The sequence below is a fragment of the Syngnathus leptorhynchus genome, chromosome 15 (genome assembly GCF_054491065.1).
Source record: "Syngnathus leptorhynchus isolate UIUO chromosome 15, UIUO_Slep, whole genome shotgun sequence".
Classification (NCBI taxonomy): Eukaryota; Metazoa; Chordata; class Actinopteri; order Syngnathiformes; family Syngnathidae; genus Syngnathus; species Syngnathus leptorhynchus.
Window position 1 is genome coordinate 1,615,307 of NC_141209.1, and position 26,515 is coordinate 1,641,821.

General features: G+C 41.0%; 6 protein-coding genes across 7 annotated transcripts; 2 read left to right on the forward strand and 4 right to left on the reverse strand.

The window, feature by feature from the left end:
- Window positions 1-1,470: 1,470 nt before the first annotated feature.
- Window positions 1,471-10,023, reverse strand: maco1b (macoilin 1b). Of its 2 annotated transcripts, none has more exons than XM_085931630.1 (11): window positions 8,340-10,023; window positions 7,116-7,257; window positions 6,885-7,011; window positions 6,673-6,796; window positions 6,414-6,592; window positions 5,576-6,137; window positions 4,673-4,831; window positions 4,346-4,528; window positions 4,117-4,237; window positions 3,822-3,996; window positions 1,471-3,660 (listed from the first exon to the last, which is right to left on the reverse strand). In XM_085931630.1, exons 1-11 carry the CDS (start codon window positions 8,417-8,419, stop codon window positions 3,458-3,460), a joined length of 2,055 nt encoding a protein of 684 aa, XP_085787756.1. In that variant the 5' UTR covers window positions 8,420-10,023; the 3' UTR covers window positions 1,471-3,457. The 2 variants fall into 2 exon arrangements, with proteins under 2 accessions (XP_085787756.1, XP_085787757.1); XM_085931631.1 differs by having other exon boundaries at window positions 5,576-6,134; window positions 8,340-9,287.
- rhd (Rh blood group, D antigen) lies at window positions 9,183-11,514 on the forward strand. Its single transcript, XM_085931633.1, has 10 exons — window positions 9,183-9,524; window positions 9,604-9,790; window positions 9,862-10,012; window positions 10,133-10,280; window positions 10,380-10,552; window positions 10,624-10,761; window positions 10,829-10,956; window positions 11,030-11,109; window positions 11,245-11,318; window positions 11,430-11,514. Exons 1-10 carry the CDS (start codon window positions 9,380-9,382, stop codon window positions 11,454-11,456), a joined length of 1,251 nt encoding a protein of 416 aa, XP_085787759.1. The 5' UTR covers window positions 9,183-9,379; the 3' UTR covers window positions 11,457-11,514.
- A 28-nt stretch (window positions 11,515-11,542) lies between these two features.
- tmem50a (transmembrane protein 50A) lies at window positions 11,543-13,895 on the reverse strand. Its single transcript, XM_085931632.1, has 7 exons — window positions 13,757-13,895; window positions 13,152-13,257; window positions 12,864-12,976; window positions 12,732-12,799; window positions 12,520-12,612; window positions 12,306-12,366; window positions 11,543-12,218 (listed from the first exon to the last, which is right to left on the reverse strand). The coding sequence occupies exons 2-7, from the start codon at window positions 13,251-13,253 to the stop codon at window positions 12,173-12,175; spliced, it is 483 nt and encodes a 160-aa protein (XP_085787758.1). The 5' UTR covers window positions 13,254-13,257; window positions 13,757-13,895; the 3' UTR covers window positions 11,543-12,172.
- A 359-nt stretch (window positions 13,896-14,254) lies between these two features.
- mgst3b (microsomal glutathione S-transferase 3b) lies at window positions 14,255-15,907 on the reverse strand. The gene is made up of 4 exons (XM_085932241.1): window positions 15,432-15,907; window positions 15,177-15,299; window positions 14,903-14,975; window positions 14,255-14,587 (listed from the first exon to the last, which is right to left on the reverse strand). Exons 1-4 carry the CDS (start codon window positions 15,726-15,728, stop codon window positions 14,487-14,489), a joined length of 594 nt encoding a protein of 197 aa, XP_085788367.1. The 5' UTR covers window positions 15,729-15,907; the 3' UTR covers window positions 14,255-14,486.
- Window positions 15,908-16,092: 185 nt separating this feature from the next.
- Window positions 16,093-19,345, forward strand: rsrp1 (arginine/serine-rich protein 1). Its single transcript, XM_085932240.1, has 5 exons — window positions 16,093-16,290; window positions 16,925-17,442; window positions 17,526-17,701; window positions 18,835-18,909; window positions 18,990-19,345. Exons 2-5 carry the CDS (start codon window positions 16,938-16,940, stop codon window positions 19,146-19,148), a joined length of 915 nt encoding a protein of 304 aa, XP_085788366.1. The 5' UTR covers window positions 16,093-16,290; window positions 16,925-16,937; the 3' UTR covers window positions 19,149-19,345.
- A 798-nt stretch (window positions 19,346-20,143) lies between these two features.
- On the reverse strand, window positions 20,144-23,166 carry syf2 (SYF2 pre-mRNA-splicing factor). Its single transcript, XM_085932771.1, has 7 exons — window positions 23,056-23,166; window positions 22,667-22,765; window positions 22,357-22,482; window positions 21,919-22,036; window positions 21,696-21,786; window positions 21,038-21,136; window positions 20,144-20,412 (listed from the first exon to the last, which is right to left on the reverse strand). The coding sequence occupies exons 1-7, from the start codon at window positions 23,071-23,073 to the stop codon at window positions 20,247-20,249; spliced, it is 717 nt and encodes a 238-aa protein (XP_085788897.1). The 5' UTR covers window positions 23,074-23,166; the 3' UTR covers window positions 20,144-20,246.
- Between the last annotated feature and the right edge of the window lie 3,349 nt (window positions 23,167-26,515).

Here is a 26,515-nt window from a genome sequence, read left to right on the forward strand (position 1 = left end):
AGCACAGTTGGGTGTTTTTTGTTGTTATTTTTTTTAGACTAGAGGGCCCGCTCCTCACATCATGACGTCATATAGTGAAGACTCACTCAGAATTTGCTGCATATCATTCCATATTGCATTTAAAGTATTTGAGCATTTAAAGTATTTGAGCATTTGGTACAAGTAAAATGTTGGCTGACAAATAACAGAAACCTAGTGAAGTATTTGCACTTAGTAACTCCCAACCACTGACATCAGAGAAGGAATCACTGTGGAGGGTGGAAAAAAAATCCAGCAAGACAGGATTTCTGAGAGGCTGACAAGCTCAGAGACAAAAGAGACACGCGCTAATAGTCCCCAGGGATGTATAGCCTACTATTGCATAACATCTCACAATCTATTCTCAAGCTCTGGTGACAGTGACTACTGGTGAAACACAACAATGGCTCCTTTTAGCACAAACGATATCAAAGACGGAATTGTTAAATGATAGGAAGTGTTCAGCTTTTGAAAGTGTCGCATTAACAACAAAGATCATATCAATAAATGTCAAATGCAAAATGTGAAAAAGGATTTTTTTTTTTTAGGTCAACGGGAATGGGCCCTTTCTACAAGCTTGCCTGGTTGCTTTTGGTCTGGTGGGTTAGGCTACTGCCACAAAATATTCTACCTTTTATGTTGTCACAGTTTGAAAAGATGATAAATGTGCTCATATATAGCCATTAATTCTCAATTCCCAAAAGCTTTTAGAGTTAGAGGAAAGATGATACACTGTAAAAGAGAATCCTATTTAAAATGATAAATATTTGCACCCCCTGCCCAGGATTTGCAAATCATTGTATTGTGTTTTTATTCATGATTTACACAATGTCGTAACCTCATTGGAGTTGAAGTTTGCAATGCATTGCTGACTTGATTTGGATGAATCGCCACAAATGAATGCAGAGTCTGCGGCAGTACATCATGCTCGTTTCATTTCAGATCCATCCACGGTGGTTGTTTGGAGCAAAAAAAGATGAGTTATGTTTTAATGCACCAATATTTATCAAATTTGACTGTAGCTGTTATGTATTTTTTTAGATGCATCCTCTTTTGTTCCAACACTTGACAGTTTTATCAGGAGCACTTGGCACGTCATTGTGCTGTGCAAGGCTTCTTTTATGTTTTGGCTTTGTATTGCCTTAATACTTCCAAGAGCATCCCATGAGTGATCAATCATAAAAGTGTCTATTATTTTATTGTATATATGTGTAAAAGATTTGCACTGGCGCTTTTCAATCTTATAGCAATGTTGGAAAGGTTTTCAAATCAACTTTTTTCACGGGAGTTACAACAGCAAGAAGAAAATAGGAAAACCTTGTTGTATATTGTGCCACCGTGTGGTTGTAACATTGTACTGCACCATACGAAGGCTCATACCCACACATTTTAAGTAAAGGGAAAAGAATTGGAGACTTTTAAGTAAAGGTAAAAAATTGGAGACCATCAATCTGCAAGAAAAAAACCCAAAAACATTTATTCCTTGTAAACCTCACAGAGCGAGAGCGCAGCCAAGGTCAGACCTCTGGATGGGGGAGAGCAGTGACTGGGCATAGAAAACAAAAAAACACTTCTATACTTTCGACAATCAGTTGACCAACAACTGTCTAGACTTTTTTTTTTTTTTCACAACACTTTTTTTTTTTTTTTCAAGAGCCAATGACAGCAATCAAGCCCCCCCACCCCCAAAATCTCCTCCATATACTGAAAAGGGAAAACCACATACACAACAATGATGGTGAAACCTTCTCAGCCATTTGCTCGCTGCAGTGAAAACAGAATGTGGAGTTAAGAAAACGGCTTTGAAAACCCAGTTGCAAATACTGTTAACATTCATGAGAAGAAATCCGATGTCGGAGTCCCTTTGCTGGCAACTACACGTCTATTCCAAACAAGTCACCACTCCTGCTACCTGTAATAACAAATAATCAATACGATTTTTGACAAATGAGTCAGCCGATGTATTTGCAATACATTCTTGAATGCACGACGACAGAAATTCAATTTGCATTCATGGCACGTAAACTGGAGCGGGAGGATTATTTAAACAGTTACTCATAAGTGCAATATTAAGATTTGGCATTTCAAATCTCTCGGTCACTGCGTGGTCCATATTCCGTCTTTCCCTTTCAAATGTGTTTTCTAGAGTGCAAAAAGTTGAGAATGATAAAGCGGACTGCTGCCGTTAATGAGCAGATCAGCTTTGTGACCAGGCCAAAACACTGAGTGGGGATTTTGGTTTCCTTTTCAATTGATAGAAACAACAGTCTGCCTTCAAGCGTTCACAACTTGGTCCAGAAAATTAATCAAATTCATCTAGAAGACAGACAACATTTGTGCCAGTTTGCAGCCTGGGATCAATATTTCGTTCTTGCCAGTTTATAAAATCTAATGATGTGCTCAAATCCTGTAATTCCATTTGAAACTCAAGGTCGGTATGGTGAGAAATGTTGAAATACAAAGAAATGTTGCAAATTTATTCTGGACCCTTGATTTCAAGTGCTTTTCTCAACATTTGAATTCGATTTGGTTTTAAATTAGGAGGAGGTGCTATTTTATTTGAGTCTGTTTACATAGCGCTTTCCCACACTTCCATCTTGAGTCAAACAAAAAGACTGGCACATCTTAAAAACATATTCCACCGACCCCCATAACAGCATAGCTCCATTGCTAACTGTTTGTGGATTAAAATAATAAATATGGATCTGTGCTAACGTTGCACTACAATTCCTCTGATCTTTCTCGCAACGTTGAGATGAAAAGAAATCTGTGGGAATATATTTTGGGGAGAATTCTGTGTCATACTCCGAAATAGAGGTGCAATTATGAATTGAAACAAGACGTACTTTTTACTCTGGAGAAAATGAACAATTTTGCCTATATTCCGACATGTTATGGACAAAACCAGTAACGGAAAAATAAACCTCTGCACTGTCAATCTGAAATGATGTCCTAATGGTTAATAAATGGATCTAAGTTAAAATGATTATTTGTCCAATTCATTTCATCGACAAAATAATCAATAGGATAATCGATTATTAAAATAATCGTTAGTTGTAGCCTTACTCCCAAATTGTAAATAATTCCCTAGGGGCCAAATTGCAGTTTTGTCATGGCCAAGAGTTGTACTAGAGAACGGAAAGCAACATCCTTGAGATGTACCCGAGATACATCTCTGAAACACTGATGGGGGGAAAAGAAAAAAAAGACTTCCTAGTTGATGTGGTGTCTGCTTTAGTTTTTTTGTTTTACCTACACGCAACGCAATATAACATCCTTCTGACCTGGCGAGGAGGGGGGGGGGGGGGGGACCCAAGAAAAACATTCTCAGCTGCAGACATGCCGAGCAGATTGAAAAGATGCTGGCCGGGGGAAACAAAACCAAAAAAAAAAAAAAAAAAAAAAAAGGAAAAATGGAGGGCGAGATAGAACGAAGCGGTCACTTTTTGAGCGGCTGGTAAACTGAGGCATTGGGGTCCAAGCCAGAGGGGCTAGTGTCCATAAACTTGGAGGAGTAGTGGGGGGCCACAGGGGTCATGCTGCTGGTGTCGGTCGTGTAGGAGATGCTGGGCATGACGGCCATCACTTCGGCTATCTTTTGCTTCAAATCTTTTATTTCTTGATCTTTCTGGAGTATCTGACCTGAAGACAGACATTGATAATCAACAGTTACGCAAACAGTTAACAAAGTGCCTTGACATGACGTTCTTGTGAAGCCAGCATTTATTAGCCTGTAAACTGTACTGAATCGATTGTGATGCTAAGTCATGCTAACTACTACTAGCACCGTCCAAAGCACAGACCTTGCACGATTTCTTGCTGTCTCTTGGCATCTCCCAATGCAGAGAAGAGGTCCAGTTTGATCCTGGTCTCCGCACTAAGGCTGTTCTCCAAGTGTTGGGTCTTGTCCTGCATGGCTGACAGCGCCGACATCAGCACTTCTGTGTCTTTTTCATTCTCCTTGTATTTATGAAGCTCCTGAAAGGTCAGAGACACGGTTCAGGTGAAGGGCGACATCATTCACTGCCGGTTTGTGGACGGCACAATTTAAGGTTGTCCAGAGTGTGTGTTTTAATGAAAATGAACCAAATATATTACCTGGACCTTCAAGTCAAGCTCTCGGATTTGGTCTTCCTTAAGCTTGTTGTCCAGGGTTAGTTTTTTGCACTCTGATTCTAATTCTGTGATCCGCCGTCGCAGTGTGTCTGTGCATTCTCCTCTGAAAAGCAGGAAGACATCATTTGACACCAACAGAATGATAGCGAACAGGTACTTTTTTTCTCCAACATGGGCTTCCGGGGAAGAACATTTCGGATGGTGAGCTTACCTGGAAGCAGCAGCTAGAGCTACTGCCCTGGCTGCCGTAGCCTCTTCGAGCTTTTTGCGCTTCTTTTCATCTGCGAGTTGTTTCTCCGCTGTGGTGCGAGCTTCCTGTTCAACTTTGAGCTTCTTCTCCAGTTGACCTACAGCCTGCTTGTCCTTTTGCTTTGCCTGGACAGCATTATGGAGCCTACAATTGCGCACACACACACACAGCCAAATAAATATGTGGCTCGAGTAGCAAGTATAGCATTTGATGGCATGCATTCTGGTCACGACCCTAGACCCAAAGCCTGACCTCATTGGGACCTTCTCAACGACTAAAGACACTCACTTGTTCTGCAGCAGCTCGTTCTCTTGACGGAGTTGACCCAACTCGGTACGTACTGAGCGCTCAGCACTGCCAAGTGAGCCAATCTGGCTGCGCAGGTCTTGTTCCATCTGCCGGCTTGCCTGCAGGTCTGCCTTCAACTTCTTAACGTCCTGCTCCAATCTGTCCCACATGAGAGCATAAGCAGACTTGCAAGCAACAGCAGTACACACCCTGTATCCATAATATTCTTTTTTTTGGATTGAGCAACTTAGAATAAGCTAGCTACTTTAAAAGGTTTGCAAACATAACCGAGCTGAGTTTGGTCCACAGCTGTCGCATGGCAACTCAAAGTATCAGCTCCCTTTTCTAGCGGATTAAGGTCTGGTGACTGGCGAGGCCATTCCGTGACCTTAATGTTTCTTTGTTTTTTTTGGTCTGTCATATAAGCAAAGCAAGCCACGACCCATTTTCTCATTTGTCATAATCAGCATTTTTCTATTCAGAGAATCCAGTTGATGCCTAAGTGCTCAACTGCAGTCTAATCTTACTCCATTACATTTTCTAAATCAATTCAGATTTGCAAAAGTCTGACCCAAACATGTGCCTACTTGTGCAGAGGAAACCATATTAGTGCTGTATCCTTCTCACCAAGCTTCTTAAAGATGATTTATTGTGCCACGTGCAGGATTCAAAAATGAAAGGAAAAAAAACTAAAACAAATAATATAGTGATTGTTTATAAATAGTGGTGGCCATGCACTTTAATGTGGCATCTTGTGGTAGTTTTTTCCACTTCAAAAAATACAAATGCTCATCTTTTGATGCTTGGGCCATAAATCTTAGGCTTTATTGCATCGTTTAGCCACTTCTTTTAGATATTTTTTTTTTGTTAGGGTTCAGTTCTATACCTCGTGTGTGTGCTTACCTAACAAGTGCCTCCGGCTTGCTCAACTGATTGTTGGGAATACAGTTGTCTGTAGGATCCCTGCTGGAGCCACTTGAGCTCCCCTTGCCCACTGATACCTTGTGCTTCTTCTCGTTCTTCCCAGTGGAAGACGAGGACGGCGTCGAGGAGGGCACGCTGCCGTTGGTGGCGCTGTGGCCACGGGGAGATGAGTTGAGCGTCGTGGCGTTGCTGTTTTTGTAGTTTTTGGAGCAGGAGGAGGAAGAGGATGAGCAGGAGGAATTATTGTCCTCTTTGAGCAGCAAGTTTTCTGTGCTGCCCAGTTCAGTGGTCAGTCTTTTGCTGTTCACATGGTTCTCCATATATTCCATCTCTTGGAGTTTAGAGTCCACTGATGATGGCAGGATGTTGTTGCTGCTGCTGCTGCTGTGCTGCTGCTTTTTAGCCTCCCCGCCACCTTTTCCCTCTTTTCCCTTTTCTCGATACTCCAACTCTGGTAGAGACGCTGAGGTCTTTTTATTGGCAGGGGTGCCGTTCTGTGTCACTGGAGGCGTGTCCACTTCAGCTATTCCTTTCGATGCTGCTGGAAGAATAACTTTGTTCATGACACATATGATATAATAACAGAGTGAGGTTTATTCGAGGTTGATTATCAAACTAATCACTCATTATTTCGATAATGAATGAATCATTTCGAGAACTTGTTTGATTTAAAAGTCCATAGCCTTGTAATTTCAGCATCTCCTAAAAATATGCTCGGCTTGCCATACTTTTCTTTGCCGCCGTTAGTTGAAGAGATCTGTTTTGGACACTGCATACAGAATGCAAAAAAGATCTAGTATGCACGATTGAGTCTTACCTTCTTCTGCTTCTCGTTCTTGCCTTTGAAGCATCTGTTGCTCTGGAGGCAGAGCCTGCTGAAGGAGCTGCATGTAAAACTCATTTTCCTTCTGCACCTCTTTCTGTTTCCGCAGGCGCATCTTATAGCTTACATAGCTCTTAAAGCCAAAGCCCAGCGTCACCACTGGATAGCCAATGCTACAAAAGGAATACAAAAATACAACTTTATGGTAACTATTTGGCAAAAAATACAAAATAAAGACACAGCAGTGGCTCACCAGTGTGCAGCAAATGGGCGACACAAGTCTACATGGAAGTTCTTCAGGTCTTTGAATCTGATGGCTGCCTCTATGTAGACGAAGAGTATCCATAGTGACACGGTGGGGAGACAGACTCCTCTCTCTGAGGATGACATTTTTTTAATAGCCATTATCTTGACATGTCAAATTTTTTTTGGGGGGGGGGGGACAAAAACAGGAGTGGGTGTTACCTGTGTGCCAGACATACTGCACCCACACATAAGTACTGGCAGCAAAGAACAGCCATTGCACCGGGATGAAGAGGAGGCAAATGAAGTCCGAAGTAAGCGCCACAAACACAAAGAATACAGAGAACGCCTGTTGAGGAGAGTGACGGCAGTTACCATACATTTCGTTATGGTTCTCTTTCGAAAATTGTTTTGAATAGCACATTTACAAAGGTTTCATAAACAGCCACTCACCAGCCCCTGGTATCGAAAAGAGTCGTACACACTCCGGAGGAAGAGCCAGAACGGCCAGAGGTACTCAAACCTGAACTCCAAAACAAAGTCAGCGAGTAGAACCAATGCCCACACCACCAGGAACTTCAGGTACAGGAAAGTGCTGCAAAGATGGAGATATTTCAGAATCCAAAGATATACTTCTGAAATAGTTGTCAATAATAACTGATATTCACCTATGTAAAGAGAGTGACCATGTTAATGATTCCTCACATGATCAACAATGATTAAACATGGTAGGATCAGATAACTGTCAATGTAAAACATTTCACTTCTATAGATCTCTGCAAGTGTTTACATTTTGAAACGTTCACAACTACATTTCTAGGAAATAAAAATGTTCCATGACTGTTGCACTATTTTTAGAACAGAGGTTCCTCGTGGTCCTGCGGGCAATAGGATCACTGGTCTAAAGCCAATTGTACCAGTTGTAGTTGGAAAGTGTACGAGATAAATGGCCATAAATTCAAATGCTTTATGATTCTGTTTCCGAAATTTGTGTGTAACCCTGTGAAAGTGATTTTAAGAAGTACTTTCTCAATATTTCAAAGCCCTGAAACGTGTGTAACTATTGCCCTTTAGCATTTGGCTCACTTCATTTAGAGAAAGTCCAAAAAGGTTGGTCCTGTCAGGTGTGGCTGTGGAGACCAAGTAGTAGTCAATTTCCACGTTGTTTTGCCACAACAATCGAGCACAATCGCGACATACTTAAACCTTTCACTTTATGTTGTCTTATTTTGCCAATAAGACCCGCGTAGTTAGTTGTACACAAACCTTCGAGTGGCCATTGAAAATACGTTAGCAAAGCTGATGAATTATCCATGGCCGACAGATGTCAACTGGTCTGAGCTGACAGTACAAATTGTCAGTTGTCGATTAAGGCTTATTCATAAAGTCAACTGCAGTTAGTATTAAACTATTAATGTGACTGTGCAAGACGGCTTTGTTATGTTATTCAAAACAGGCTTGCTGTGTGGCCTCGCGCTACATGCTAGATGCTATTTACAGCTAGCTATCAATAGCAGCTAGTTAGCTGTGTTGACGGGCTAGCTAGCAGCATTTGTATCAATATAAACATTGGGTAGCGTGCATATTCTGAAGCTATCAAAGCCGTTGTCATTTTTCACGAGTGGTCCCATTTGATGTGCTGAGGACAACACATCTGTCAGCCTCCATACACGTTACCTGCCGTATATGCCTTCGGTGATTCGATTCCGTTTTACCGGCCGTCGGAGTTTGCTGCAGTCCGCATTGCGCCGCTTCATCCTCCTCCACTTGGCTTTGGCCTTCGAGCAACCACCGTAATCTTATCCAGTTTTCTAGTGTATACGGGCAACGGGGGGGAAAAAATGAAGTGCTGTCGAATGTGTCGCTGTAATTATTTTCCCGACTGGCAACAAAGAAATAAATAAAGGAGTCTATTCGGGAACCTCCTCTTTTGCTCTTAGCGCAGGCTCACTGTGTCCTGGCCGCGCTGTATTTGACGTGTATCTGGTTGTGAATATCCAATCAATCTATTCACCGAGGCCTCTGTCGTTGACGGATACCGAGACGAGCCATTTATGTTGCGAGGCGACCTCTCGATCACTTCCCCTCTGCCATGACAAGAGAGCAGTGGCGTGTGAAATGTCTCCTCGGCCAACCAATCACGTTGTTTGTGGACAAATGAGGTATTGCTCATTGGCCAATCACATGCACGCGGAGGCGGGGGTTGTTAAGACCTTTCTTTCCCTATCATTTGGAACGTTTTATAACAATACATATTGAAGATTTGCACATTTTTCTTCATATCAATTGACAACATATTTAAGCTTTGCATATTGAGTTCCACATTTCTGTTTCGATTGTGCGTGCGTGTGTATACAAATGCATTATTTTAAAATTGTGATTACATTATTTACAATTGGGTGTTAATGTTGCTTGACTATGATTTTGTGTGTTTTTTTTTTTTTTAATCAGTCTGTGGGACACTATAACATTAAAGTTAAAAAATGTTCATATAAAATTGACACAACTTGACATGTATTATTGAGTAAAATATCTGGATACTTATTCAGGTTCTTCATCCAATATGTATGAATTCTGTCAGATTGCAATTTCAGAAGTAGGCTTTTACTTTCTGTCTTTGCTCTTGCAGTAGATGATAAAAAGCTGCACCGAGGGCTGTGTCCCTGTTTCATATCAGAAGAGTGAAGCATGCGTCTGTCGTTGCAAAGTCATCTATTATGGCTCCGAAGTACGCCCCGAGTTTGCGCTCTCGTTTGGCTCCTTTTTTGCTTTTCTTACAGATAGGCTTTATTGCTGTGTATTACTTCTACGTTGAGGTTGAAAACAATGGGAATGGGATTATATTCGGAAAGTTCTATCCAGGTGAGTAACACTTTATAAAATACACCATATACCGGTTAACAAATGGGAATGTAAAAGATTTTCTTTGTTTTTTTTGCAGTGTTCCAGGATTTAAATGTGATGGTCTTTTTAGGTTTTGGCTTCTTGAGTACATTTTTAGTACGCTATGGCTTCAGTGGTTCAGGTTTCAACCTTCTTATAGCTGTCATTGCCATCCAATGGGCACTCATACTCAATGGCTTTGAGTCCTGGTATTACAGAGGGAAGATTTGGATCGACTTGAGTAGGTACTGTATCACATTTCAAGTTGCTTGAAGTCATTAGAAACGTCACGTAACGGGTATATTTTAACATGTAGCTTGGTAGTCGCTGAGCTAAGCACAGCCTCGGTTCTCATCTCAATTGGGGCTGTGCAAGGAAAAACAAATCCTGTCCATCTAACTATCATGGCCCTGATGGAGGTATTTGGCTTTGTCCTGAATGAGAGGCTTTTGCAGACTTTGCTACCGGTAAGAAAGTTTTTGTTTCAAAGACTTGATGTTGACAATTTGAAAAAACAAAACAGCATACCGTAGTATATCATAGGTGAATCCTCCAAATAATTCAGAGCATGGTTGTTTATATCGTAGGTACAACATTTCAACTGCATCCTGGTGCTTCACATCTTTGGAGCTTTCTTTGGTCTTGTGCTGACGTGGATTCTCTATCGGAAAGAATCAGAACAGGGATTCGAAAAGGAGAAATTTGACTGCAAAACAGGATTATTCTCCATGTTAGGTGTGCGGTTGTCTTGTTTAGTTAGCATAGCCAGAATTAACACAAGACCTGTCAGAGGTTATCATCACAACTTTAAGTCTTACCATTCTGGTTCAATAGGTACTTTGTTTCTCTGGATGTTCTGGCCCAGTTTTAACTCCATCCTCATGGACCGTAATTTTCCCGAGAGGAAGTTGGGGACTGTGTGCAGCACCTACCTGGCCCTGGCTGTCAGTGCTGTAGGATCTTTTGCAGTGTCTACGCTCTCCAGCCCAAAGGGAAAAATCAACCCAGTAGGTTGAAGAGATTGTTTGGAGCGATTAGCTTCAGAAGCATCAAACTTATGTGGTCACTCTATTATTAGACCCATTTTCAGTCATGCATACTTGCGGGCGGTGTTGCTGTCGGGGTTTCCATGCCAGTGATCCGTTACCCGTGGGAGGCCATGACAATTGGGCTGGCCGCGGCTGCTTTGTCGACCGTTGGATTCCGATACCTCAAGGTACTGATCAATACATTTATGGTTTTTTTAAAAATCTATATCATACCTCCCTCGTCTTTCCAACCAGAAGCACATGCTGTTTGCCTTCGGGTGCCATGACACTTGTCGTGTTCTGAGCATACATGGACTCCCGGGCCTTCTGGGATGGCTGATCCACCTCCTCCTGCAGATTCAACAGAGTGACGATCGTACAATGTAAGACTGTTTTGTCAGAGGGGCAGATTTTCATACTCACCACTGTGCAACTGAATGGTCTTTCAAATTACAGAGCGATCCGGTTTGCTGTATTTCACATTTGTGTTCTACTCATCACCATAGCTGTAAGCCTGACCATGGGGATCATAACAGGTACAATTAAATATGAGGACAGGTAATTTTGCAGGACTGCAAAGCATGGTCATCGATCCACAATGGGAATATTCAAACAAGAAATATAAAGTAGTATCACTTAATAAATGTGTCTCTCTCTGGATACATTCAAAGGAGTACTACTAAAGTGGGACATCTGGAGACCACCCCAAGATAAAAAATGTTTTGATGATCAGACTTTCTGGAAGGTAAGAGAACAAATTTAAAAAAAAACAAAAAAGCAATATTCTCAAGAAAACTCTCATGAAAAATATTTCGCATATATGTTATAACCTCAAAAACAAAATTATGTTTTGCAGTTTGAGCATCTTGCAATTCGCAAGTAATCTGAGGAGTCTGACCCAGGAAGTGTACACAAGATTGACAAATATAAAAAAAATAAAAAATAAACAATGCAAAAGAGATTTCCTGCTCAGGATGATTCTGTTTAATTTTGCTATGGTAGCCCCTTGTACAAACGTAAGAAATGGACGCACATATTAAGTAAATCTACCAGACAGTTGTGAAAAATGTTGACCTCAATTTAGAGCCGCAAGACAAAAATCAGTTTACAATAAACCAGCATGACAAGATTCAGAGATCACTTTGTTATTTCACAAAGATGATATCTCACATGGCGAGTTTTGTCAGAATGGATATCATGGTCATTCCCTCAGTTATTTTACATATCACAAAATGTGTTCTTATCACTGCTGATGGGTTACTGTGAAAAAATAAATGACGGGAGAGCGTAAGCATACCCACACGGGGCTTAATTGGACCTTATACACAAAAGTAATAACATACCATCTTCGACACACATTTTAAAATGTTCCACAGTTCAAGACAGTCAATCTGCGGATGAGTCTATGATTTGTGCTTGGTTATGATTTAGCCTTTTAAAACAGCAACACAAATATAAATTAAAAAAAAACAAAAGTCAATCCTGAACGCTACAAAGGCTACATACAAAGTGATGAGTAGTAACCACTGAAGCATACTGTCTCAAAAATAATAAAGTAAGCAGTGTATAACAATGACAGACAGACACACTTGGAGTCGGTTATTGCCACAGATCCTCTGTACGTCCAAACTTGAACACCAGGGACCTAAAAAAAAAAAAAAAAGGAAGGAAGAGCTTGAAGTCAGTTATTTTGCAAAATACACAACAAAGTCACTTTGGCCTATTGACTCACGCAAAGAAAATGAATGCGTTCTGGAAAAAAACGGCAATTCCAGGGTAGACGATAGGATTCTCTGAGGAGAGCAAGAGAAAGATAAAAAAAAACATCAGAATTATTTCAATCACATTGACCAAATTGATCTTGTGTGTGGTTTTATTTTGCTTTGTTTTTGTCTTTTTTTAATGCGACACTGCAAACTACTAAAAGTTGCAAAACAGTTACTTACGAGGCACTACAAAACCTCCAAACAGGATCCACATAGATGCAATGAGGGATCCAAAAGACAGCATGAAGCCAATAAAGAGCCACACGCGAGAGCCTGCAAAGACAGATAAGAAAGGCTGGGTTTGTGCTTGACTGTCGTGAAAACTATCATCAAACCAATTCATGAGTACACTGAAGCATGTCATTTAGCTATGATGAAACAGCTCTACATACCTGTCTGCCCCATGCAGCCTTCACTGTAGCTGTCACCCCTGACTTGGCCATTTGACACAGCATTTATCCTACACGAAAAAACATCCATGATCCGATTTCAAAATATAAGCCTAATTAGAAAGCCAATCTTACATCAGAAAAGCCACTGTAGCAATGACTCCACATGTGTGATAAGAATGAGAAAACTCCTCATCAGCTGGATACTTGACTGCTGCATCAATGATGATCCACCAACCTGTGAAGAACTGCAATGGCACATGATCAAAACAAACATCATGAAAGGTGAGGGGAAGTACGAGCGTACAAAAATTCCATGTTAAACTAGCAGCATCGAAATGAATCGACTATTTGATTGGTTAGTCTACAGTCATGTGGACATTAATAAACATATGGACAGGATGCATAAAAAATGTGAAATACCAGAACACCAGCAGCTATAGATGCGACAGTGTTTCTTTTTTCACCCCAGTCCACATTGCAGTCGCAATCTCCGCACCGAACACCGTCCAGGAATCCCGACATGACTCTGGAGAAGGAAGCACTTCACGTCAACAAGTCACTCAATAATAAGCAAACATGTTGTACAAAACCCACGCCTAGGTTAACCGTGTACAAATCACGGGCTTACGTGAAATAAAATAAATAAATAAATAAATAAATAAAAGCGACGTTCGTTTGTAACTGCTGTATGATGATGATGCTGCTCAACTCCGGCTGGAAATAAGGACTAACTACGTGATTCGAAATTGTAAAGGAGAAATTGACCACTCTTGAACACACAAATCATAACAAATGACCAAAACATAAACTAATAGTCGGTTAGAGAATGTAAATAAACAGTATGATGTCGTAGCATTCTTTTGTTCGTCGCTTTGATACTAGCAAACATTTCCTCTAAGGTGCCTTCTCATCAAGACGTCGCTAAAAACGATCAGAAAACCTCCACGACAGCAACAATTCTACGGGGAAAAATATAAACCCGTGATAGTAAGACACACTAAAATGGTTTTTTATTGAGTAAGTACCTCTTATTGTCGATATTTGATGTGTGGACCCTTTGGATCAGGCCGACTTTGCTTCCGAGAGCTCGGTCATGCGCATGCGCAGTTCGCCCACACCGTCGAGAACACTAAGCAGCTATTGATATTGGTGCCTTCAAGGAGTGTGGGACAGAATGGAATTTGTTGCTTTGAAGCAAAAGGTTATATTTTACAATAGTTTCATTTTCTATCAACTTAAATATTATTATGACTAAGATACTATAATATTTCAGTGATCAATAAAACTAATACAACCTCAACCCTTTTAAACTGTAACCACAAAAGTGATGATTAGTTATTGTCATTACTGATTGATTAGTAGTGTGCCAGTATCCTCTCATTAAAATAATATATACTTTAGTTTGAGCGGTGGCGAGACTATATGACCCAAAAATTATTTATGTACGCTCTGATATAATCTGTTCCTTTTGGTGGATATATTTGCCAGCTTTGTGTCTGAGAAGTCATGTGAGTCACGAGAACTTCAGACAACAATCTTTATTTTTCAAGGTATTAATCAACCTTGGAATAAATTTACAGCAATGAGAATGTCAGACATAATTAAAAAAAAATGCATATTGATTATGACATGTAATTTCAGCAACAGTTGCTGAAACTATTGCTGAATGTAAGGATTATATGTGTCAAAATATGCCATTGTTACATTTAGTCACACTGGAAATGATGACAGCAATCTTTGTTTTGGACAATGATGTTAAAAAACTCCAAGCAACTGCAAGGCTACGGATATGGACAGACCGATGACTCCGAGGTATCCGATGTAGCCATAGGCACCGTACATTCTCTTAGCAGGATCTGTAATGAAACACATTCATTGACATTTGATCTATAATCATTTTGTATCTTGTAGAATATACAGGCGGCCAATGTTGAACTATGTCATGAAATTAAGATTTTATGAAACAATGGATTTTGGGTGTGTGTTTGTTATACGTAACCCTAAAACAAATAAAGGCTTGATTTCACTTTGTGTGTGGTGAATTACTATAACTTTTTAACAGTTTTTTTTTTTTAAATAAATGGACTTTTCCTCCTTATTCGAAAATGTGGACACACCAATTGTCCCGGTGGGCCTCAGGAATAAACTTTTAAGCAACTGTCAAGTCTTACCTCCGGTATAATAGCCCCAGGCATAGGAAAGCCGACTGGTCACCCAAATAGCCCCCAACACTGACGCTGATAACTGAGGGTAGGGAAACAACGACAACAACAACAAAAGATTACAATCCAGAAAATGTGCTTCGTCATTGTGACAGTGCAATTGGCTTCATTACAATCAGTTCAGAGAGCAAAGATAAGACTTCTTTCTGCCCACCCCATAAGGCTAACTCTGGTTGAGCCCATTCTGATGAATATCTTGAAAATAAAGAAAAATAATACCCACCGGATAGACGAGGGCTGCAATGGTCTGGAAAACAAGCCACTGGGGGTACACCTCAAGAGTGTTCTGATGGGCTCTCTGGATACAATTGAACACTTGGTCCTTGTCACTGTACATTGTTGGATACTGTGCAAAAGGTGAGACATGATTATTTTAGGGGGAGAATAACAAGGGAATAAAAACAAACAAACAACAACGACCAACAAATACCAACAACCATTAAATATCTAGTCTGCTGAGTAAAATAAAAAACACTACCTTCACGCCATACTTCTTCCTGGCTCCTCCAACTTTAATAGCTAGATAAGCCAGCATAATCCAACTATAAAGATAAGTAAATATGACATATCCAAAATGGGAGGGTAAAACAGTCAGAATATCCATCTGTGAACAATTTTGAGGTCCAATTACGGCTTCGGAGTAGAGTTTGACAAGCAGGTATCGCGCTCGAGCAGATAGTTCAGTCGGTCCTATCAAATATCGCGAGATGTGCCATAACCTTTGGAGCGTCAGCAAACATAACGCCCACTGTTGGAAAGATCGCGAGGCAGCCATACACGATGCTTTATCGCGAGACTTCCATCGACTAAGATTAATGGCACATTTACTTTGCAATTTGTCGAAATCGATCCCAAATATCTTATTATATTCACTTTCCTCTCATTTTTGGTTGATTTACGCAACCATATCACACCATAAATTTAGCTCGGATGTTTTTGATTTGCAGTCATTTCAGCGTAAATGTCAGTGTTGGAATATTTATAAACTTGTGCATTCTTAAGTATAAGGGCTAAAAAACATTTAATGACGTGCTGTTTATTTTGAATGACAAGGCTTTTGAACGCTTTCGCCAGGAGGTGGCGTCACGTAGGGGAATCACGTGACTGGAAATTTCCAGAAGCACAGTAAAAACTCGTTGCTTCCACTAGGTGGAATCATTCGCTTCTCTTCAGCACGTCGACGAGACTGGCCTTCTGCATTTAACAGAAACGCTATTCAACCTCCGATTTCTTCAGTTTCTTTATCAAAATCAGAATCTTTACTTTATAAAAGGCGACTATACGCTACGTTGGTTATAGTCGTTGCGGGTTTCAACTCAAGCGCACAGTTTTAACTGGTAAGTTCCTCAAAAAAGGTTTTTTTTGTTACTCTGATTTGAATTTGTCGAGGTGGTAATGGCATATTGTTTATGAATTTTTATTTTAATAATCAAATGACTGCATTTAAGTAGCCAACGCCTGTCGAGGACAAGGTAACGCGCCATGTGCTACAGCTAATGCTAGCTTGCGTAAACTGGAATTTTCCAGAACGTTTGGATTACGCAACAACGCACAAGCAGATCGGGCAGGGAAACAACAAAGCAATAAATCGCGTACCTTTGATCGATCGAATACGATTTGTTTTAGTTAACATTCTCCAAGTTTTATCTCCAGATGATTTTTTTTTAACATATTTTTGGAAAACTGACTTCATTAGGGAGAATGGCTACGTCATGAATAACAACTACGTTCATTGCAAATCCAGGAAGTGTTTAAAAAAGGTTTAACTACTCTAGTGGGCTAAGAAGACATCTTAACTAATTGCAACAGTCAAAAACATTTAAATAGTCGTCTTTTCTCTTATTCCCAGTTAGAGGGCCAGTTAGTTTATGCAAAAATCCACATTCAAAACATCTGACATTCAGTATTATGTGCAATTTAGCATGGGAAATTATTGTTTTGCCCTTCAACACTTTATTTTATTCTCCCCAGCTTCTACAAGACAATGGCCAAGGGAGAAGACGCTCACCTTGCAATGGCTCAGGTTCATCAGAGTGACGGCTCTCGTGTGATTTTTAATCAGTGCAGCCCCTCATCCTACTACTCCAGAAATAGTTATGAAAGCAGCCCTTCCCCATCTTCTGGCAGTGACAGGGGACGTCACAGATCTTCATCATCCAGCAATAGTTCCTCTCGTTCCAGGTCCCGCTCTCATCCTCGCTGCCACAGACATTCTCACTGTCGTAGCCATCGAAGACACAGCCGAGGCCACCGCCACTCGGCACGCCGGTACAGGGCGCACTCCCGATCCTATAGCCGCTCACCTTCACTAGACAGGTATCACGGGCACCGTCGAAGGTCCAGTTCCAGATCTCGCTCCAGGTCTTCATTTGCTGATGGGAGATGCAGCAAGAGTCAGGCTCGTGTTAACAGGTTTCCCAAATCACAGTCCAGATCCTATAGGAGCCCATCAAGATCTTCTGAAAGTTCAATCAGCCTGAGCTTGGAAGGTAATGTGAACAAGCAATATGAGATAAATATATCTCTAACCATATTGTACACAATGACTGTAACTTGACTTATTTTTTCTCAGATAAAAGAGAACTTCTTAAAGCTGCAAAAACCAATGCCATGAAGCTGCTGGGAGTGGAGAAACTGGAGATTCCTGATAGCGTGAAACCGATCCTGTCAGATGAGCTGGAGGAGCCGCGAAGGTTGCTGCCAGAGTTTGAGCCAAGGGTGAGATCACACCCTGAAAAGATGGCACAGGTGGGTGTCGGCCCTGCTAAACGTACCGTACACACGACCATGATTAGATTGCTTCGAGAACTGTGAATAGTGTAAGTGATAAAGCCGTGTTACCACACCAGGTCAGTTCTCCCCTTGGAGTAGCAATAACATTTGAACCAGTACATAAAGATGGATGGAAACAAAGGTATTGGTCATCATGCCCGCAGTGTGAGTGTCGATGAGGTATCAAATCTCTGAAGAAAACGTATCGCATCAGACAGAATACAATTAAATCCCATATGAAATTTCTTTTCAAATGTAAGAGTAAATAATGAGTTCTAAAAGCTCTTAATGGGCTGTGCAAAGCTATAGTTATATCATCGTCATGATTTTGAATGAGCCACCTGATTCATTTTAGCATCAGCTACACTGACAATTAGAAACAAAAGCAACCATCCAGGTGACCCGCCCCCGTAAGGCAACACTTTTCTTTGAAAGACAATCCAATCCGTACAGGACTCCTTGTTTTGTGATGTATTTCCTGTCTTGTGTGTTGACCTTTTGGAACCTTGAGGGAATGCACATACTTTCTGTATTTATTCCTGTCTTCATAGATAACATGACAGTGGTCTTCACTCATCGGCACCTGGGAATAAAAGGCTGTCATGTGACTCGGGTGACGACAATAAGTTTGCGTGAAAGGTTGATGATTCTTGTCCCGCACACACTGCGTTATGGATTCATGTAATGGAAACACATAATTAATAAGAGGAGCCATACACTGCGTGCGTTCTACAAGGCAGTACTGTTGACATGACAAATGTATCTATGGTTTGCAGTTGAAATGGGTCATCATTATTTAGCAGAATCCATCCACCACGTGCTGATGGGGCGTGTGCGTTATAGTGACAATTCCTGTCAAGGGATCTAGAACCAGATGAAGAAGTCGTCTCCATATGCCAAAGATAAGTTGGTACATGAGGCGTCTGCTCAAGAGTTGCCTGTGACAACAGTGAGAGTAAATGTGCATGTGGTTTTCTGCCCTACAAGTGCTTATGACAGACAGTATTGTCAGAAGCTAGATTTGAGTCTAGACAGTCAAAAGCCAAAAGTTCAACACGTGTTCTGCTCGCGTCTCACTAGTTGTGCTATTTATTGTCTTTATAAAACAGAGCGACGAAGCAGAGGTCACCGTCGTCAGCCCAAAGATGGCCGCAAAACCAAAAACCATCACTTTCAGCATCAATGTAAGTTCAGAGTTGCGTCCTTTTGGATGAACGCATTTTCGAATTGAAAGCTTTACAAAGTTTTTTTTTTCTTTTCCCAGAATTGTGTGGCAAGGCCGAGCTTAATGGTGCCATCTGATGCTAAGGTAACAGCCACAGTGGACAGCTATGAAAGCACTAATCCCTATGGCCACTGGGTCCCAGTCATCTCCAGTCAGTCTGCCAGGCCACGCAAACAAGTGCGCAAGAAGTCACGATAGGCTAGACCACAACCGAGAGAGGAAGGACACTGCATGTACTGTAAATAAGTTGTACATATACGCCATCATTTTTCATCATGACATTTTCTTTCAGATTTTAATTGGAAGAGGTGACGAAATCATTCAGGTGGGATTATTTCATTCCCCTAGTCCTGTACTTATGTTCTTCAAATAAAGTATTTATTCATCAAAAGAAACGGTCCTTTTTTTCCCCAACTTGCTCTCCTGTCTTAAGTGACATCCTAGCGTCCACCTGTCTTAACTGCTGTGAGAACCAGGCAAGGCTCAAGGTTAGTGTGTTTGAGGTCAGAACTCTGTGCTGGCAAGTCAAGTTCATCCACACCAGGCTTGTCATTGAAGACAGCCTAGAAATGGAAGAAGTCCAGCACACTGCTAATCTGTCATCCTGATAAACTGACCGGAAGAACACAAGTGTTCATTGAGGTGAAGACAAAATAAAGTCACATGATCACATGAATTCTGAAAGAAAATAAGGCCTTCAAGTGGTTTACAGTTACGAGGTTCTTGTCTAATGGGATTAGGATGTTATGGGTCAGATTTAGCACGAGGGTTCGGTTATAGAAAAATTCACCAGTCATGGGGATTAGAAAATAAAATGAAAAGGTGCTCAGTATTTTTTAGGAATAAAAGAAAGTGGATAACTCAATAAACCCCAGTAGAGGGCACTGTGTGCTCATGAGTAACAAGTAAGAGGAGTTGGTGGGATGGGAATGGCCTGCCATTAATCTCGCCAGTCACAAGGCTCTTCTCATGCAGCTGCTTGGGGCATAGTTGGTCAGACAGATGGGGTGAATGATAATCAAGTGAATTACACTCTTGTTGTTCCTTACCACTGTGCACCTACATCAAACACATCCATCAGTGCGCCTTCGCCCACCGACAAACCCCCGAGGTCCGATGAGTCTTGACGATAGTTAATTCTCACGCTCAAAATGTCACTATCATAAGACCGCACGCACACACACACAACCAACTTGTGTTCTCTGAATGGTTTATTTAAAAAATAAGGGTGAGAATACTCCAAACGGTATTCTTAAAAGTGTACTGCACAAACAAACACCGCGTTTGAAGGGCGACTTACACAGCAGTGCCTCTCTCCAGGTTCTGCTTGATCTCTGCTGTGTATTTGCCGTAATAGCGTTCGGCCTTCTGGTTGAACTTGGCGTTCCTCTCGTTGATATAGTCGATGTCCGCGTCGTCGTTGTAGGCCCTTCGTCGGCTATACTTGGCACGCTTTTCGATCCTGCGCGACAGGAAAGGAAGGCAGCGTGTTAGTGGTCCATTTGACCCCGATCGCCTCCTTGCGTGCGGTGTTGAACTCGAAAACCTCATTTGTATAACGTGCCAATGTGTCTCTCTCCACACTATTTGTTGAATGTCAAACATTCTCACAGTCGGGCCTTGTTACTCATTTGGGGGCAGTCGGGTGGTTTTGCACGGTAGTGTGATCAAATCGAGCATCAAAACAAGTCTCAAAGTAATTCTGCGAAAGGATAATCTGGCATCGGTCTGCGGCAATTTGAAAAGGCTCGACTTGGGTATGTGGCTAACCAAAGTAAACAGCGGCTGACGGTATGGCTAAAATAACCAAAGGTTTTCCATTTACAGCCAAAGCGTTTTGCTGTTTTATCGATAACCGTGGGTTTAGCCCGTCTGCACGTATATGTACCAAATAAAGACATGATGTCCGAAAAAGGAAAACATCTTTGCCGCCCGCCGTTCGAACGTACTTGCAAATACGACATTTCTACTTCACAATGGCGGTTCCGCGCTTTTTGTTCGTATTAACATGATTTCAGGGATTTTAAAAACCTCCCCGTTCCTCCGGCCAGCATCAGAGCAATAACCGGACTAATCTTTTGACTTACTGTTTCTCGACATCTTCCACCATGCGGTCGATGCCCTTCTCCGAGGGAACGTGGGTGCCGTGGATCAAGCTATTGGATGTGGGGTGGAAGTCCTCACCGCTGCGGGGGTAAATGCAAAAAAATTAATTAGAAATACAGAGCCATGGCAAATCAGCAATTTAGCATACATGAACGGGCTTCTCTATACGGCCTTTGTGAGCTCCGTCGTTGGGCTGAAAGACGATAGCGCGGCCCGGGGCCAAATGTGTCGGTGCATCCTTCACGCTTGCGCGTGCGGCAACATTTAAAAGGCGAGACAACCCTGCAGGCACTTCTTTGACCTTCGTGTGCTTGCCAGAGATTCACAGTCGAAATTCTTTAGATTACAGTGGAGAGTTTGGATGAAACTATCCCCGGGGCAAAAGTGAGGTCCGGTCGTTTATGTATAAGATGTACTTTTGTGCACATGTGACGGGATGAACGCTGAGACGAATAAGCCGAGCAAAATCCTCGGGATTGATTATACTTGACTAGATATGGTTATAAAAGTAGAGAAGTGCTCGCATATCATTCTCCTGTGTCTTTTCATCAGAGAAACAACAACAACAAAAAAAGCAGAATGGCCAGAGGCAATTTCCAAGTACTAATACATCAATGTATAAATTGGACATTTACTCACCATTCCTCTCGTTGCTTCTCATAGTTTTGCATGTCTGGTTTGATCTGCTTGCTGAGCCTCTGATACTGCCTAAATTGGGCCTCAGCATAACCTGAGTTTGAACATTTGGGTTACGAAATGTCGACAGTGTCGATTTTTCTCATGGCTCAATAGTGTCTTTTGAATCACTGATCGAGGAAGAAAACCATTGCAAAGATTTTAAATCGATTTAGCCCCCCCCAACCTGCAAATCCCATGTCAGGATTCTTCTTCTTTTTCTTTCTCTCCCACCGCTCTGCATCATCAGCCGTGATGTCAAGAAGTTTCACTCGGTGGTAGTCTTCCCCTTTGGCTGCACATTCCTAAAAAAAAAAAAATAATACAGACCCCAATTGAATTACTAACAACGGGGGAAAAAAAAAAGACTTGTTTAGAAGATAGATACCTTCAGTGTGGGTTGTTATGATCACACAAAACAACACTGATGATTGTTTTACTTTGACAGAGCACTACAGCAAGATCGGTTGTGAACAGCCTCAAGTAAAATATAAAAATGTGCAGTTAAACCACATCTTGTTCATTTCATGTCTACTCTTGACACCACCACAATGGATTTCTGTCCATTTCCATTATCTATTGACCTGACTGAAGTTGCACTTTTTAGGATCATGTGTCATAATACCTTTTTCTTTTCATCTTTATTAATTTCCCATTCCAGTCTGGCTTTTTTAGCCTCCCAGTTAGAGGGGAGCTTCAGCCTCTTATCCTCCTCCACGACTTCCTGGTGATTGAGCTTGCGTGCTTCATTCTGTGGAGGAGGATGCAAAACATCTTTCAGGACACTATTGTGAGTAAGAAAATGCATGTTTCTTGTGAGGTCCCTAAGAAGTGGGAGATGACAAGTTATACCAGAGAGCCGTTTTTAAATGAGCACTAAGCATGACCAATTGAGACACAATGGACTTAAATGATGAATACGCTAACACTCCTACCCGTTTAAAATGTAACTCGCGGAACTTCCGTAGTCTGTCTTCTCTCTTTGAAGACGCGATTGTTTCCGTCAGCTCCCCCTCAGTGGGTGTACTCGTCTCCTGAAGTCACATTGACAGTTAATGAATCAAAAATTATATTAAATAGTCAGCGATTCAACAGTGGATCATTTAATAACTAACGTGTCTTGAAGATTTTAAAGTTAGCTCACAAGCCGTTAGCATAACAACATCGCCACAAAGCCGTATCATTACAACGATTACCAAGTACGGACATATATCTATATCTATATATATATATAATACACACATAATTGTTATAAACGTCCATCGGCAGCAGTATGAACACAGAAATTTCACGAAATTCCATGAAAACAAGGTGGAATACAAACCTTACTAGCGGACGCCATTACCGCACTGCACACCGGAAGTACCGAAGGTGGTGAAGCGGATATTGCGCAATATTTTTTTTCAAAATGAATGTATTAAATTATTATTTAAAACATTTGTATATATAGTCCAACATTAATGGACACAACAAGAACAACAGAGGTTTGTTGTTTTCAATTAAAAAAAATAAAGCAAGCTGTAACATCCCGTCTCACAGCCGTGCCTACGGGGCGGCCATGTTGGCAGGGGCAACGTTCCCATCCGAAGCAATGATTGGACATTGAAATCAACTGATTGTCATGTGGTTTACTTTTTATGTATATGCTAAAACGTGTGATATCAATGCAGTGCATTTGATACAAAAAAAGGAAAAAAAGAAAAAACTTTTCTCCTCTGAACTTATCTTATTGTATGGTATCTAAATGAGCTCAAAAACAAACAACCAAACAAGTTCAAGTCTTCCATTAAACTATCACGCAAGTTTTAGAAAGTAACATTTATACATGCATATATCGTGTAGTAGTTTGCTTACAGTTCAATTAAAAAAAACATCTTACATGTTTACAATTATGTTTTGTGCATTATTATAATGTAATCTGAGTTATCTGTGTGACTATAAAATTGAATTAGACAATTTACTGCTTGACTAATAAAAAAAACTGCACTGAGACAAACAACACACACTACAGTGAGGCGTGGGAGGTTAACCATGCAGCCACGTGCTCAATAAAAAGTCTGTTCAGAAAAAGGAAAATATATTCTCAATCATCCTACCAATGAAATGTGTTTTTGACCATAAAAAAAGCACAAGTATCAATTATATCCATGGGCCTTTAAATATGAGTCGCCGCTGACAAAAGTAAACACTTTCAAAAGCCATTTGATCATTTTTGAGTTGCCAAATGAATGCAATCCCTATTTGATTGCATTGCACTAATAGAGCCCTTTTGCAGGATGTAATTAAATTGGGTTTATAGTCTTAGATTAAAGTGTCCTGAAGATCAGAGGCATTGTTAATGGAGTGATGCATTTTCACTGGAAACCAGATGGGAGCACAACACAGCCATCTCTTGCTACAGTAATGGAGACGCTCTGTCTATTGCTGTGAAAAACACAAAGCAACTTGATGTACAAATGCCTCTCAAATGATTTCAAAAGTGACGCAAGTTACAGCCTCTTTGATTTTCTCTTTTTTTTTTCCCCACCTGGTAACGGTCAGAAGTTTATCAGAAGCATCCCGTTGTATTTGAGTCAGTTAGTTTTGCCGAGCGTGATTTAAATTTGAAATGGTTTGAGTGCCAGGCAATATGAGGAATCGTGCAATAATGTCATTGCCACTTAGTGTTCAGTGAACTTTAGCGCAGTACGATACGGATCTCACATGTGCGAGGCGAGCCCACCCAAAACTGCTGAACAGCCACTCTTCAATATTAACTTTAGCAGTCAAGCAAATCATGCCTCAAATAGAGTAACGTTATATCTGCAAATAAATTACACTTGGGGGACACATTCATGAATAGCAAACAGACTTTATGGTGCCTCACAAGCATCCATGTTCATCAAACTGGATGTAATATTAGTTTGAATCCTGGAAACATATTATTATATATGTTAATTTTGTTACTCTTCATAAAAAGTTTACCCAGGTTGCACATGGATGTGTGGGGGATTAGGCACTGCTTACTGCACAAGCAGCTGCTTCACATCTGGAAGTTAATATAAACATCATGGCCAATAAAATCATTCCATTTCCTTAATTACTATTCCTGTCATTTCCGCACTAAATGAAAAGTTATTAATTCCAGGCCAAAGCAAACATGCTTCTCCAAGATGAGGAGCTACTCCTGAAGCGTCGCCACGCTGACTACAGCCTCTTGTCACTGGAGTGGAACCAAAAGCTGGAGCAAGTGTGCATTTATGTGAATGTGTCAACGGGAGTGTGGGAGTCCGATGGGCCTGGCCCGGCCTGGCCTGGCCTGGCCTGGCCTGGCCTGGCCTGAGGCACAGCAGACATGAATGGAACATAAAGATGGCGTCTTGTTTTCCATCTCACCCCAATGTTCCCCACTAGTGCCAACGTGATCAAGACCAGGGACAACTTGAGTTGTTTCATCTTTTTCCTTGCCCCCCTCCATCTTCCAAACTGTGGTACGGATTTTTTTTTTTTCTACACTCACTGACAATCTTAGCTTGAGCTATGGTGCTCTTATTTCCAATGAAGAATTATCATTGCAATTTGGTATATGTATTTTTGATAACGTGTGGATAACAACACAAACAGCATAAAAAAAATCCACATTGAAATGGCAAACTGAGCGAGCAGTGATGTGGCAGTATGTCACAAAAAATGAGGCTTGAACTGGGGTTCATGAACTTTGGAAAAGTTTAGTCAGTGGACACTGGTAATTGTTCAAATTCTACCATGCAAAGTGAAAATAACTGCTTCCAGAAACGCTGCCAACTTGTCAGAGTCGGAGACAAAATGGAAAAGTATCTGACAAATCTTCAATTTTTTTGTTTGACTTCTTTTTACACTTGCATGACATGACGTTCATCATGTTAAAATGATACTCCATACATTCCTCTACAATTCATAAATGTATGATGGTGACAGTTGACCCTGGAACACTTGATCACAGTTTCATCTCTTTTTCTGATGTGGAAAAAAATCATTTGAACAATTTTGACCAGCATCCTGGAAAATATCTGCTCATACTCCTTCTTCATCCGAGGTTACACTGTATTGGACTTTTTATTGGCTGTCCACCAGCGGAGTAGTTCATTCTGATAATTGCGACACACAAGTGGACACGTGGAAATGAAAATTTACATGACACAACTATGATTAAAAAATACACAATAAACTACTGATAAAATGAATGAGTTTGAACAAATGATGCTTTTAGTTTTTTTTAGGAACTGCTAATTCCATTTTGCCATTTTTTTCTTCACACGTCTGAATGTTGAGGCTGGCTGTCTTTGACCAAAATGCTATAGCAGTATTTCTAACTTCATCTCTTCCATGGTCATCAACATATTTCCATCTGGAACGGTTCTTCACAGCACATTATCAGTCATCCCGGCAGTCCAAATGCATCCTATTGATGTTGCTGTACTACATTTCCAGAGGGCATAGTATATCTATCACGCAGCTATTTGGAAAAGGATGTCTATAATGCGCCTCACACCAAACGTATCTTTGTGTCAACACAAATGACCGTGTATGTGTGATCTCGGCTCACTAATAAACTCATTTATCCCGCAGGCAAATATTATACATCATGACATTCATAATTTGGGATGGATCTTGCTTCTTGAGCTATTCACTGGCCATAAGGAGCAGTCGTTTTGGAGTGCGTCAACTCCACCTATTACGCAGAAGAAGCACGTATAGGCACTCAAATACCGCACGTTTTGTAGCCAATGCTTTTGCTCCACCACACACACACAATTAAGCCTCCA